The 12,809-nt window shown below is 62.0% G+C and overlaps 1 protein-coding gene across 7 annotated transcripts in view; it reads left to right on the top strand.

The window, feature by feature from the left end:
• KDM4B (lysine demethylase 4B) overlaps positions 1-7,049 on the top strand; it is a 135,638-nt gene extending 128,589 nt beyond the window's left edge. For 5 of the 7 annotated variants that reach the window (XM_086699403.1, XM_086699401.1, XM_086699400.1 and 2 more), the window contains 4 exons: positions 2,005-2,445; positions 3,298-3,417; positions 3,876-3,968; positions 4,985-7,049. In XM_086699403.1, coding sequence (XP_086555529.1) covers positions 2,005-2,445; positions 3,298-3,417; positions 3,876-3,968; positions 4,985-5,161 — 831 coding nt within the window. In that variant the 3' untranslated portion in view covers positions 5,162-7,049. The remainder of the gene's footprint in view (positions 1-2,004; positions 2,446-3,297; positions 3,418-3,875; positions 3,969-4,984) is intronic. The other 2 variants (XM_086699404.1, XM_086699402.1) reach the window with 1 other exon arrangement.
• The last annotated feature ends 5,760 nt before the right edge of the window (positions 7,050-12,809 follow it).

The following is a 12,809-nucleotide window of genomic DNA, read 5'->3' as shown; positions in this document are numbered from 1 at the left end:
TCCTCCGGGACGGCGGGCCTAAAAGGCTTCATCATTCAGGGACGTGATGGTGCCGTGCTTGGCGCCCGTGATAGATCCTCCCTCCCAGACGCTTTATGGATCATCTGACATTTCCAGCTTGCAGCCTCTTCATTACCAGTACTTGTAACGATGAATTAAAAATCTTCCTACATGAGGCTCACTTGTACTGCCTAATGGAGCCTCGTGAGGAAGCCGGAAGTTAACTCCTGCCTGTCCAGCCACCCGCCCGCCTTCCCAGGGCCACGTGCTGGCCGCGGGCTCGGGGATGGTCACTCCTGGTCATCTGTCCATCTGGCTGTCCCTATGACTACCTGGCCTCTGGCCCCGGGCACTGGGGCTGCCCTGGCTCGTGGGGGCGGGCCCCATGCCTAGGGGGGCCTGAGCCCAGACCACCTTCCGGGCTAGCCAGGTTTGCACCCATGCTCACCCCCGTCACCAGGCTGGGATGGGACCTGGAGGGACTTCGCGGTCCGGTGGAGACTCCAAGCGAGTCAGCTTGTGATCAGCTATGGGGGTGGTACAGGTGTGGCTGGTGGGGGGCAGGCGGTTTGAGCGGGCTCTGCCCTCTCGTCACCCCTGCTTTGAGGGGAGGCGCTGACGTCTGGCGGTGCTGGAGGGAGGGTGGGCCTTTGCCAGAGCAGGTTGACGGGTGGGCGTGAGGGGCAGGCTGAGCACAGAGGACTTGGTACGGGGCGATGGGGGGCGTCTGCAGGCAAGAGCAGCCTCTACGGCCAGCGTCACGTCCATCGGTGACCCCGGCTGCCCCAGACCACCGCTCTGCACGATGTCCGCCCTCCCTCCACCCCCTCCGTACAGCCTCCACCCAGGGAGACCCAGACGCCCAGCACCGGAGGCTCTGGCAAATAGTGCGGTGGGGGCCTGGCCTGCATTCTCTGCGACGCGGGAGCTCAGGATGAGGGCCCCGCCACCCACGGGCTGAGATGGGTTGTGCTGTGCCAGCCCAGCTGTTGGGTCCTCCTGGGCCTCCGCCGGCGGGTGGGGGCCTGGCTCCCTGCGCCTTCCACCCCTGAGGAGGAGGCCCAGTCCTGGAGGGTTAACGCGCCCCCGCCTGTGGTTGTGCGCCCGGCCCCGCGGGCTGGCGGGATTAGGTATTGACAGTTTAATAATGAGATCTCATTGCCATCGATCGGCGGTGGGCGTGCTCCTGCTGTGCCCTGCGCTGCGCGGCTTATCTGGCCTTTGAACACGGTTTACAGAGCGATAAAGGCCCACTTAGTAAGTGTAGGAAATGCTCACAGTGGCCGCCCTCGGGGCGGGGAGGGGGCAGGTCCGGCCTGCGGGGCGGACCCTCCTGGGGAAGAGCCTCCGGGTGGAGGAGGGGGCAGCTCCACAGTGCCTTATATTCAAAATTAAGGTAAAATTCCCCATTTTAAAGTACAGTTGAGTGACTTTTAGTATGTTCACGGATTGAGGCAATCATCACCATGATGTGGTTCCAGAACATTCCACCTCCCCAGAAAGAAACCCGTCCCCATCAGCTGTCAACCCACCCAGCCCCCGGCCCCCACGAGCCCCCTTCCCGTCCGTGGATGAGCCTGTTGTGGACGTTCCACTCGCGTGGCCTCATATCCCGCGTGGCCTCTCGTGTCTGCTTCCCTCCCTGCGCGTCATGTGTTCAGGGTCCGTCCGCGGGGCGGCGGGGGTGGGCGCCTCGCTCCTGCTCCGGCCGAGGGACGTGCCCGTGCGTGGCTGTTCAGTGCCTGTCCCAGGCAGCTGTGCAGAGACAGTGGGTGGAGGAGGAGGAAGCCACTGGCTGGGTCTGGGGGGCTCTCCACCACGGTCAAGACCCCTGGCCATACAGAGTTCTGCGGGCTTTTCCCACAGTGCTTCTCCGGACAAACGCCAGCCCCCGGGGGCTGCTGAGTTCCTGCCCTGGGGCTGGGGGGGTCGCTCCCGGGAGACAGCCCCGGGGGTCCCGGAAAGGGCCTCCTAGCCCCATGTCCTCGGCCTGTGTCCCCCCAGAAATGCGTGTACTGCCGGAAGCGGATGAAGAAGGTGTCAGGAGCCTGCATCCAGTGCTCCTGTGAGCACTGTTCCACCTCCTTCCACGTGACCTGCGCCCACGCCGCCGGGGTCCTCATGGAGCCTGACGACTGGCCCTACGTTGTGTCCATCACCTGCTTCAAGCACAAGTCAGGGGGCCACACCGTGAGTGCCCCGCCCGCCCCCTCCCGCCACCCCCCCCCCCCCCAGCCGGCCGCCTGCACGCTGACGCGGCCCTGTCCCCGCTGCCCCCAGGTCCAGTTCCTGAGGGCCGTGTCCTTGGGCCAGATGGTCATCACCAAGAACCGCAACGGGCTCTATTACCGCTGCCGGGTCATCGGCACCAGCACGCAGACCTTCTACGAAGTCAACTTTGACGATGGGTCCTACAGCGACAACCTGTACCCGGAGAGCATTACCGTGAGCTGGGCTGTCCTCGGGAAGCCCGGGGAGGGGGGAGGGCGTGGGGGGGGCGGGGCTGTCCTCGAAAGCCGGCTCGGCCCCTGCGGTGCTCCCCTGGCCCCACCACCGCAGGAGGGCTTCCCCGGGTGTCGGTGTCGCCACGACAATCACCGAGAATCACCGAGGTCAGGGTCCTGAGGGTAGGGGAATGTAAGAAAAAAGAGAGAAGAGAAAGTTTGGGAACAGGAGGGTCCCGTGGGCTGATGGCCCAAGTGACGGCTTTATTGTTGCTGTACACAATCTTTTATAATACAAGACTCTTATGGATCAGGTCATTCTAAGAATAAACAGGTTTCACATGATCACTGCCAGCCACAACATTTAGTTCTGTGTACCTTGTGAACTTTCTGAACGGGTCACAAGACCTTGTTGATAGATTGCTAGCAAAACACAGTTCCCATGTCTGTTTCTATCTGACTCGGGGTAGAAATAGGGAGGTAGCATTACTGCCAACACCTGCAGACCACAGGCTCCAGGAATGAACTCTCTCAGCCTTGACAAGGCTTTCGTGTGCCCTTGGAAGTGGGGGAGTGGGAGGGGGAACCGCCAGGTTGGCTTGAGTCAACGGGGAACGTTGCTCGACCCGGTCTCAGCCCGGCCCCGGGGCCCGGCCCCCCACACCCGGGTCGTGCAGACGCTGAGCGGGAAGCGGTCAGTTCTAGAGTCGCCTGTGCTCACGCACTCGCTGGGAGAGTTCAGGCCCGGAACGCCACCCCCCTCCTGTGCACACGCTCGAGGGCCAGGGCAGATGACAGTGGGAGGCGTGGGAGGCGCTGAAGCCCCACTTGCCGCCCCCTTCCTCCCTTGCAGAGTAGGGACTGTGTCCGGCTGGGACCCCCACCCGAGGGCGAGTTTGTTGAGCTTCGGTGGGCGGATGGCAACATGTACAAGGCCAGGTTCATTTCCTCCGTGACGAGCCACGTCTATCAGGTGAGCCGGCCCCTGCTTCGCCGGGGCAGGGACGGAGCCACGGACGGGCCGTGGCCAGCTCCCGCTGGGGACATAAACGCTCAGGGCTTCTTAGGCCTTTAAGCGGGGAGGGGTCTCCACTTGCCCGGTATTTTCCCCCCAAGTTGTCTTTCTGACTCCGCGTGTGGTACGCCTACAGACATAAAATTTACTGTTTCAAGCGTTTTTTAGCATACAGTTCCACGCCCCACATTTTTTTTTTAATCGCGGTGGTTGTGGGTTTCTTTCCGTGATTGTGGAAGGGAAGTTATTCAGCAGCTTGAAGTCTTGGAAGAAAGTCACCCATGTGCCAGCCACCCAGGTCGACGGCCGCTCGTCCTTGGCTGTTCCGCCAGCACCTGGATCTCTCCCCTCCCCCCCTCTGGGCTCCTACTTGATGAGTGGGGGCGGGGCCGCCGCTGAGAACCGGCTCTTTGCAGGTGGAGTTCGAGGACGGGTCCCAGCTGATGGTGAAGCGCGGGGACATCTTCACCCTGGACGAGGAGCTCCCCAAGAGGGTCCGGTCGCGGCTGGTAAGTGGCAGGACGGGGTGGGGACGCGGCCCCCGGAAGCCGTTAGTGGTCCTTGTGGAAGCAGCCTGTCCAAATGGCCTTGACCTCCCCCTCGTCCTTAGTCGTCCTTAGTCGTCCTTAGTCGCAGGGCTGGAACAGCCCAGCCAGGAGGAGGCGAATCTGGGGGGGGGGGGAGGGCATTGTGCTCGGTGCGCAGGCCGCAGGCCGCCTGAACACAAAACCTGAGCTCAGAGCTTCTCCAAAGCTCATCCCTTTTCAAAGGGAACAATGAGTCCCAGAGGCGAGGGATGGTGACGGGGCTTTTTCTCCTGGGCCCTTTGCATTTGTGTCTCTCCTGTCTTTAATGCAAAGGCAAGGTTTTGACGTGCAGGGGCCTGTGGCCATCGGTGAATGAGCTCAAAGTAAGAGCTGGCGTGGGTTGCAAGGCCGACCTGACCCCAGGATCCCTCCGGGAAGCACAGGGGGCCCAGACAGAACCCGGCCACCCAGCCACCCTCTGGGAGGACAGCCCAGGCTCTGGGCGCCCGCTCCCCGGGGCCCGTGACCAGGGGGGCCTGGACGGCCCGCACACGGGATCGGGGGCTCACGCAGAGGCAGGAACGCTGGGCAGCCATCCCTGGCGACCGGTGTCACTCCCAGAAGGTCACCGGTTGAGGGACCGTGCCTGGAGGCCGCGGGCACGTGCTTCAGCCGGGTGCCCGCGCGGAGCCCCCCGGGGGGCTGCCGTGACGAGGCATCTTGGGATTTTCAACCACAGACGTCGTCTGTCACGGTCCTGAGGCCAACGTGTGGGCTCAGATTTGGTGGCTGGGGACAGTGGCCTCCGGGTCACAGACGCCTGCCTTCCGGTGGCAGGAGGGAGAGGGAGAGCTCCCTTGGGCCTCTTTGTTTAAGGGCCCCGGTCCCATTCACACGGCCTCCTCCCGATACCGTCACCGTAGGGGTCAGGCTCCCACAGACGGATTTGGGGGCGCCGCGCTGCCACGCTAACCCCCGTGCCGTCTGGTCTCCCGCAGTCGCTCAGCACGGGGGCACCTCAGGAGAACACCTTCTCGGGAGAGGAGGTGAAGGCCGCCAAGCGCCCGCGAGTGGGCACCCCACGCGCCCCCGAGGACTCAGGACGGAACCCGGACTACCTAGCGTTCATGGAGAGCCTCTTGCGGGCGCAGTGCCGGCCCGGGGCCCCCTTCTAGGACAGCCGGCCGCCCGGCGACCCCTCGGCCCAGCAAGGCAGGCGGCGGCCGGCCCTGGCGTTTGCTTGCTGTGAATTCCTGTCCTCGCCTCCCCGGCCCCCCGAGAGGCTACCTCTGCGCGGCCGCCCCCGCTCTGCGGCGACAGGAGCCAGCAGGACGCCGGCGCGCGGCCTCCCCCCCGGACTCAGGGAGCAGGGCCACGCGGGCTCTGGGGGGGCCGGCCGGGGACTCGCGCCACCCCCACGACTCAGATTCGTAAACCATGTAAGCTCTTCTCGAAAAGGTGCTACTGCTTTGCCTGCCTCCTGAGCAGCCTTGGAGGTTGTGACTTCTGTACATACGTGACCTTTGTGAGGCTCTTTCTAGAAATACCTGTTGTTTAAAAAAACACGAGGAAAAAAAGGAAAACAAAGAAAAGGAAAAAAAATCCCCAAAGTTGTTTTCTAGATTTGTGGCTTTAAACACGAAACAAAACAAAACAGAAACGTTCTTTTTTTTCCAGAACCAAGATACGCTGAGGGAGATAAAAGCATCTCGGGTTTTTTGTTGGCTTGTTGGTTTGTTGGTCATTGTTTTAAAACCTCGCTTGTCTGCGCACCGGCGGCAGGGAGGTGCCCCGCATGCGGGGAGGCCCGGTGGCACCTGGGAGGCCAGGCAGGGTGCCGGTGACAGGGTGACAGGCGTCGGCCCGTCCCTCCTCTCTCCGGGACTTGGCGAAGGTCTGGGCGGCCGGCCCTGCCTGCTCCCTCTGGGGGCGACCACCAGCTGCAGGGGTCGCAGAGCCCCTTTCCGGTCCACGCGCGCCTTCACGAAATAAACACGCTCTCTCCTGGTTTGTTCCCTCTCCTGCTTCTTCCCCTCGTGACTGCACTGCCGGCCGGCCGGGGGGCCTCCGCGCTGTTTGCAAAAGGCTCCGTGTCCCCAGAGCGTCCCCCTCCCGGCCGTGTGCGTGGCCGGGCGTCTGTTCACCGACAAGCGTGGGTGACATCCGTGGCTGTCTGGGGAGGGAGGGTGTGAAACCAGCCAGCTCTCCTCCCCGGCCCCCCCACCCCCACCCCGTGGCCCAAGTCCGGGGGTTCCCGGTGGCCCCAGGCCCTGGCCGCTGCCCCACGGGCGCAGGGGTGCCTGCCTTGGACCCCGAGGGGCCAATGGCATCCGCGTCTTGCTTGGGAGACGTGGGTCTGTGCGTCTGGGGGACGCTGATGTCAGCACGGAGGAACCGGGATTTCCGAGGCGTGCTTGTGAGGGGCTTTGGGCCCCCGCCCACCTGCCCACCGCGGCGGCCCCTGCCGTCCTGCCCAGGGATTGCCGGCAGAATCTGCTCGTGTAAAAAAAAAAAAAAAAAAAAAAAATTAAAAAGAGTGTTCTGCTGGTTGCCCCGCCAGAAAGAACTATATAAGGAGAACAGAAAAGATGTAAATGAGCCGAGAACCTTGCGTTTCGTTGGTGGGGGCGGGGGGCAGGTGCCCTGGAGGGGGCGGGGGCGGGGGCGGGAGGTGCCGCGGGGAGCCCGCCGGATGTGGGGGTCCCCCTCTGCATGCGGCAGCCCCGCGGGGCGCCGGCACTGTGTTCATATGTAGTTTGAAAATGCTATTTATATTGTAAAGGGAACAGGAGGAAGGGGGCTGGCCCTCGGGCGGAGGGGTGGGCCAGACCCAGGCAGGGTCTCTCTGGGTCTGGGTCTGGGTCTGGGGCGACGTGCAGACAGGCCGCGGCTCGGCGAAGGGGAAACGCACATTTCCCCACCAACGTACACCCGTGTCTATGTACAAAAACGAGAAACAAAGCCACCCGCCCTGAATTTGCTCCCACCCAAGATTAAGGATGCGCTGTATTTTTGCCTCTAGGTTCATAATGAATTAAAGGCTCGTGAGCACTGCGAAACAGAGCTCCCTGGCGTGGCGGTGTCTTCATTTCGGGGTGGGGGGCGGGCCCCCAGGAGGGTGGGGGGCGGCCTGGCCCCTCGCTCCCGCTCCGGGCTTCCTGATGGAGGGTGGTTCTTCCCGGCCGACGTCTGGCCGCGGCTTGCGTCCCCCCACACCCCTTCCTAGAGTCTGTCGGGCTCCACTCACAGGCAGGCTGGTGGCAGCGGTGACTGAGGCAGCAGGTTCCCCCCCCCCCCCCGCCCGAAGGACAACTCTGGGGGCGCCTGGGTGGTTCAGTCAGGGTCGATCTCAGCTCAGGCCATGATCTCACAGTTCATGAGACCGAGCCCCACACTGGGCTCTGGAGCCTGCTTGGGATTCTGTCTACCTCTCTCTCTGCCCTTGTCCCACTCACACTCTCTCTCAAAAATAAATAAACTTAAAGGTTTAAAAAAAAAAAATTCTGTCTTTGACCCCTTGTTTGTCTGGGGCCAGTGGCCACCTTCTCCCACTGCCCTCGTGACCACGACCCAGTTCCAGTGACGTCTGAGCCGAGGAGGGTGCCACACTGTGGGGTCTCCCAGGCCTGGCATGAGGCTGGGCCCCCAGGCTTTGTGAATGTGCCACGAATCCAACAGGTCCCGGGGGGGGGGCGGGTCACCAAGGCAGCAGGTCGGACCCCCGCCTTGGTGGAGCCAACAGGACTGGGCGAGGCAGCCGGTAAGTATGGCTCATCCGGTGAGGTAGAAAGGGCAGGGGAAAGGGTGTTACGTTCGCACGGGGAGTCTTGAAGGAGATGATAGAGTGCCAGAGGGCATGGTCCGTGCAAAGGCCCCGGGGCAGGACCTGGCCTGGCATATCGGAGGAGCGGTGAGGGGGCCTGTGTGGCTGGGGCGGAGTGAGCGAGGTGGGGTGGGGCGGGACGGGAGGACAGGGAGGGGACGGGGCAGGTCGTGCACAGCCTTGTGGGCCTCCGGAGGACCTGGGCTTTGACCCCAGGGCGGTGGGACCCTAGAGGGCTGTGGGCAGAGGAGGCGGGACCTGACTCTGGTGCTCATGGGCGGCGCCCTCTGGTGGCCGCTCTGTGGAGGCCGGGCTGCGGGGGTGGATGAGGGCAGGAGCCTGGGGTCCGGGGCTGACGGGACTCGCTGAGCATCTGGAAAGGTGGTTTGGCCACAGGCTGGGGTGAGGCAGGCCAGGGGCAGGGAGAGCAGCTTGGACTTACGGGAAGCTGGACACACCGGGCCTGGGAGCGGGGAGGGGGCCCTTGGGAGAGACCGGCGTGCAGGTGACATGTTTACGGGACACTCGAGACGGGGACCTGGGACTAGAACCCCCCCCCCCAGGAGCTGGTGCAGGACTGGGGACGAACCGCCAGCGACGTGGGGGACCCCAAACGGGGTGCTCGGTTTTTCCTCCCCGGCAAAGGGCGTCCTCGCGAGGTGGTGGCGTCCTGGACAGCGAGTTCCTTTGATAAAATCACCTGCCACCGCCACCTTCACCCCACTTCTCGGATCCTCCTTTTCGGGGAGCCCCTGCCCCCAGCCAGGACTCCGTTTCCCCACCTGTTCCAGGGGCCTCTGAGCCCCCCCCCAGGGCCTGGCGGCCACTGTCTGTCCTCAGCCCCGAGGAGGGGGCCGCGGACCCAGGCGGTCTGGCTGCAGAGGGCCCGCCGTTTGCACCCCTCAGGTGAGCGGCCGTGCCCAGCCGGTGGGGGTGCCTGGTGCCCGGGCCCCGGGTGCTGGGCCGGGCCCTGGAGAGAAGTCCGGGGAGAAGGGAAAGACGGTTGCTCGTTCTCTGGAGTTTAGGGCTCAGGAACGGGGGAGGGGGGGGCACCAATACAGAGGGTCGGCTGGTGGCCACAGAGACCTCTCAGAGCAGATGTCTGGGAGGTGACGTTTCAGGGATCTGAGCCCTCTTGGGGCGCCTGGGTGGCTCGGTTGGTTGAGCATCCGACTTCCGCTCAGGTCATGATCTCACGTCTGTGGGTTCAAGCCCTGCATAGGGCTCTGTGCCGACAGCCTGCTTCCAATTCTGCGTCTCCCTCTCTCTGTGCCCTCCCCCGCTCCGGGTCTGTCTCTCAAAAAATAAAAATGTTAAAAAAAAAAAAAAGGATCTGAGCCCTCAAGGGACAGCCTATCAAAAAGACTGGGACAGGTGCCCGGCGTGTGAGTATATAGTCCTGGGACCGGCCTCAGCCACCCATGGCCCTCGAGCCCAATCTGGCCTTCTGCTTGTTTTTGTCTTTTGTAAATAAAGTTTTATTAGCACACGGCCACGCCCATTCGGTTAGTTGTTACCTCCGGTGGCTTTTGCCCTCCAGGGGCCGAGCCCACCCTGAGCCTGCAAAGACAGACGCGCTCTCGGTATCGGGCCCCTTACAGGAGAGCAACGCGCTCACCCCAGACCTCGGGTGAGCGGGAGGCCGCAGTCCCCACGCCCCCGCTGTGCCTGCATGTCCCGTTTCTCCTGTGGGGCCAGCCCTCGGGCCCCAGGCCCGTCTTGTCTCTTAAAGGCTCCCAGTTAGGCCGCCTGCACCGTTCGCACCCCACCCCCTCCGGAAGTGGAAAGAGAGACTTTGACCGAAGCCCCATCCGCTCAGTGCGTCAGTCAGGCGTCTGGCCCTTGACTTCCGCTCCGGCCATGATCTCACGGTTTGTGGGTTCAAGCCCCGCGCCAGGCTTCTGTGCTGACGACGTGGAACCTGCTCGGGAACTCTCCCTCTCCCTCTCATGCTGCCCTTGCCCCCGCGCGCGCGTGCGCGCGCTCTCTCAAAATAATCTTTAAAAGATAAAAAATAATAATAAACAAAGAAACACAGCACCCAAGGTGTGCATGGGATGTAGTGTATTTGAAAGTAATTTCTGTGGCACCGGCCCGTCTCAGTGGCCCCTACTGGCCCCTGGACACTTCGGCTCTGTTGTCCCCAAATCGCATCGGCCTGTGACCTTCCGCCTGGGCTTCAGGGCTCACCTGCATAACCCACGATGCTGTCCTCGTCTCCAGACCCTTAACCACATCTGCGAGGACACTTTTTCCAAATGAGGTCAGAGGCACCGGAAAGTGGGGCGTGGGCATGCATCTGGGGGGCCCCGGTCAAGCCGTTCCAGCGTCCTTTCCCCCCCACAGACGGAGTGACCCCTGCCTGGTCTCGTGACTGTCCCCCTACTTGACTGTGGGCCCCATGCGTGTAAGGACAGGGTCTTGGTCCCCTTTGCAGCCACCATGCTGGCCCCAGGGCCTGGCGGCCGGATCTTTGAGTCCCGGTGTGGGTGGATGGGCTCCAGACAGCCTCGGGGGCTGGTTCCCCACAGGGGCCGTTGGGAAAGGGTCTCTAGAGACGAGGGAAGGGAGAGACTAGCCGGGTGAGGGGCGACCTCTCGGGGCACGCCCTTCAGAAGAGCTGTGACTCTCCTGTCACCATCCGATGTCACACAAATGGTAGCTGATGAAAAGGATCACGCAGGATGCGGTGGGAATCCCCGAATGGAAAACCACAGGAAGCCAGCTGGGCTACAAATGGGGCTTTGAAACTAGTGTTTTGACTGGATACGGTAAGGCCCAAACCAAAATTACCTCGTGACACTAGGACACTCTAGTTAGAAAAAGCCGTGTCCCCACGGCCTAGCCATCCTGGAGCTATTTTGTGTAAATACGGAGGGTTGAACACATGCGTAAATTTTAAAAAAAATTTTTGTTTGTTTTTGAGAGAGAGAGAGAGAGAGAGCGAGCGAGCACAAGCAGGGGAGGGGCAGAGAGGAGTAGAGAGGGAATCCCAAGCAGGCTCCGCGCCATCAGCACAGACCCCAACGCAAGGCTCGAACTCACGAACCGTGAGATCATGACCTGAGCCAAAATCAAGAGTTGGATGCCCAACTGACGGAGCCACCCAGGCGCCCCAGGCTTTGGGCTTCTACCCCAGGGAGGTGGGAGCCCTGGAGGGCTGTGGGCGGGACCTGACTCAGGTGCTCACGGGCACCCTCTGGTGGCCGCTGCGGGGAGGACGGACTGCGGGGGCGGGGGCGGGAGCCTGGGACCAGGGAGGCGGGGACTGCGCTGTTCCCGGCTGGGGATGACGGAGAGAGGACCAGGCGGAAGCAGAGAGGAGTTGTTGGGGGTTAGCACCTTGGAGGTCCCCGCTGACCCTGAAAAGGGGCCGTGCGGGTGGAGCAGGGGAGCGAATGCCTGGCTCGGGGGCGGGGGGGGGGGGTCCCCAGTCTCAGACACAGAATTCCCCTGTTCTTTGGTGAAAAGCAATACTCCCTTACAGGGGTGGACTGTGATTTCAATAAATCAGTCCCCTGTGGTTGGACACTACGATTGTTTCCGACTTCAGCCAGGTCACGATCTCGCGGTCCGTGAGTTCGAGCCCCGCGTCAGGCTCTGGGCTGATGCTCAGAGCCTGGAGCCTGTTTCCAATTCTGTGTCTCCCTCTCTCTCTGCCCCTCCCCCGTTCATGCTCTGTCTCTCTCTGTCCCAAAAATAAAAATAAAAACGTTTGAAAAAAATAAATAAATAAATAAAAAGAGCGGGGGGGGGGGTGGGAGGTGAGGGGTGGGGGTGGGGGTGGGGCGCCTGGGTGGCTCAGTCGGTTGGGCGTCTGACTTCGGGTCAGGTCATGATCTCAGGGTTCGGGAGTTCGAGCCCCGCGTCGGGCTCTGTGCTGATGGCTTGGAGCCTGGAGCCTGCTTCCGATTCTGCATCTCCCTCTCTCTCTGCCCCTCCCCCACTCATACTCTCTCTGTCTCTCTCTCTCTCTCAAAATTAAATAAACATTTGGGGGTGCCTGGGTGGCTCAGCCAGTTGGGTGTCCGACTTCAGCTCAGGTCACGATCTCGCGGTCCATGAGTTCCAGCCCCGCATCAGGCTCTGTGCTGATGGCTCAGAGCCCAGAGCCTGCTTCGGATTCTGTGTCTCCCTCTCTCTCTGCCCCTTCCCTGCTTGTCTCTGTCTCTCTCTCTCTCTCTCTCAAAAATAATAAACATTATAAAAAAAAAAGAGAGCGGGGTGGGGATCGCTGGCTGGAAGCATCTGTGAAATTACTTTTAATTCCTTCAGCCAGGTGACCCCCTCATACCCATGCGCCCCGCCGTGTGATGTGGGAGCATGCCACCTCCCAGCCCTCCCGACGGAAGCTGTGCCCCGGCCGTGGTCTTTGTCGACGGGATAGGTGGAAAGTGGCATCTGACCATGCCTCCACGTCCCTTCCCCTCCCGATGAGTCAGGCCGAGCATCCTTTCACACGATTAAAAAGCTTTTCGTCAGACCTGTCTTGAAACGTATTATTTCAAAAAGTCCCCAGTGACCGTTCCCATCACCGAGAGGGTTGATGTGATGTGCAATCTCTCTCCACGCTGTATCCGTCCAGCTCAGCGTCACTCGCCGAGCCCTGGGTCGGGGGCCACACCCAGGGCGACTCTCCTCTCATTTGATTCTGAGAAATTACAAAACCCAAGCCCATAATTAGTGTGCGGTGACCGTGGTGGCAAGTGACTGGTGCTGGGCACCGGCTCCAACCAGGACCCGGAAAATGCAGGGACGGCCCGTCCAACACCTTTCTTGCTCTCCCCCCGCAGGCTGGGCCGGTGAACCTTCCCACGAGGGGGGGGCAGCCATGCACCCCGCACCCCGACTTTGGTCCCGCTGACTTGCAGAGAATCCCCCATTTGGGTCTGCTGAGCATTTGGACACCATCTCGCTTTATTTTTAATTTTTTTAATGTTTATTTGTTTTTGAGAGTGAGCCCGAGCCAGGGAGGGGCGGAGAGAGAGAGAGACAGAGAG

The sequence above is a fragment of the Puma concolor genome, chromosome A2, assembly GCF_028749965.1.
Source record: "Puma concolor isolate L17-30 chromosome A2, mPumCon1.1.hap2, whole genome shotgun sequence".
NCBI classification, from domain to species: domain Eukaryota; kingdom Metazoa; phylum Chordata; class Mammalia; order Carnivora; family Felidae; genus Puma; species Puma concolor.
This window is presented reverse-complemented; position numbering and strand designations above follow the sequence as displayed.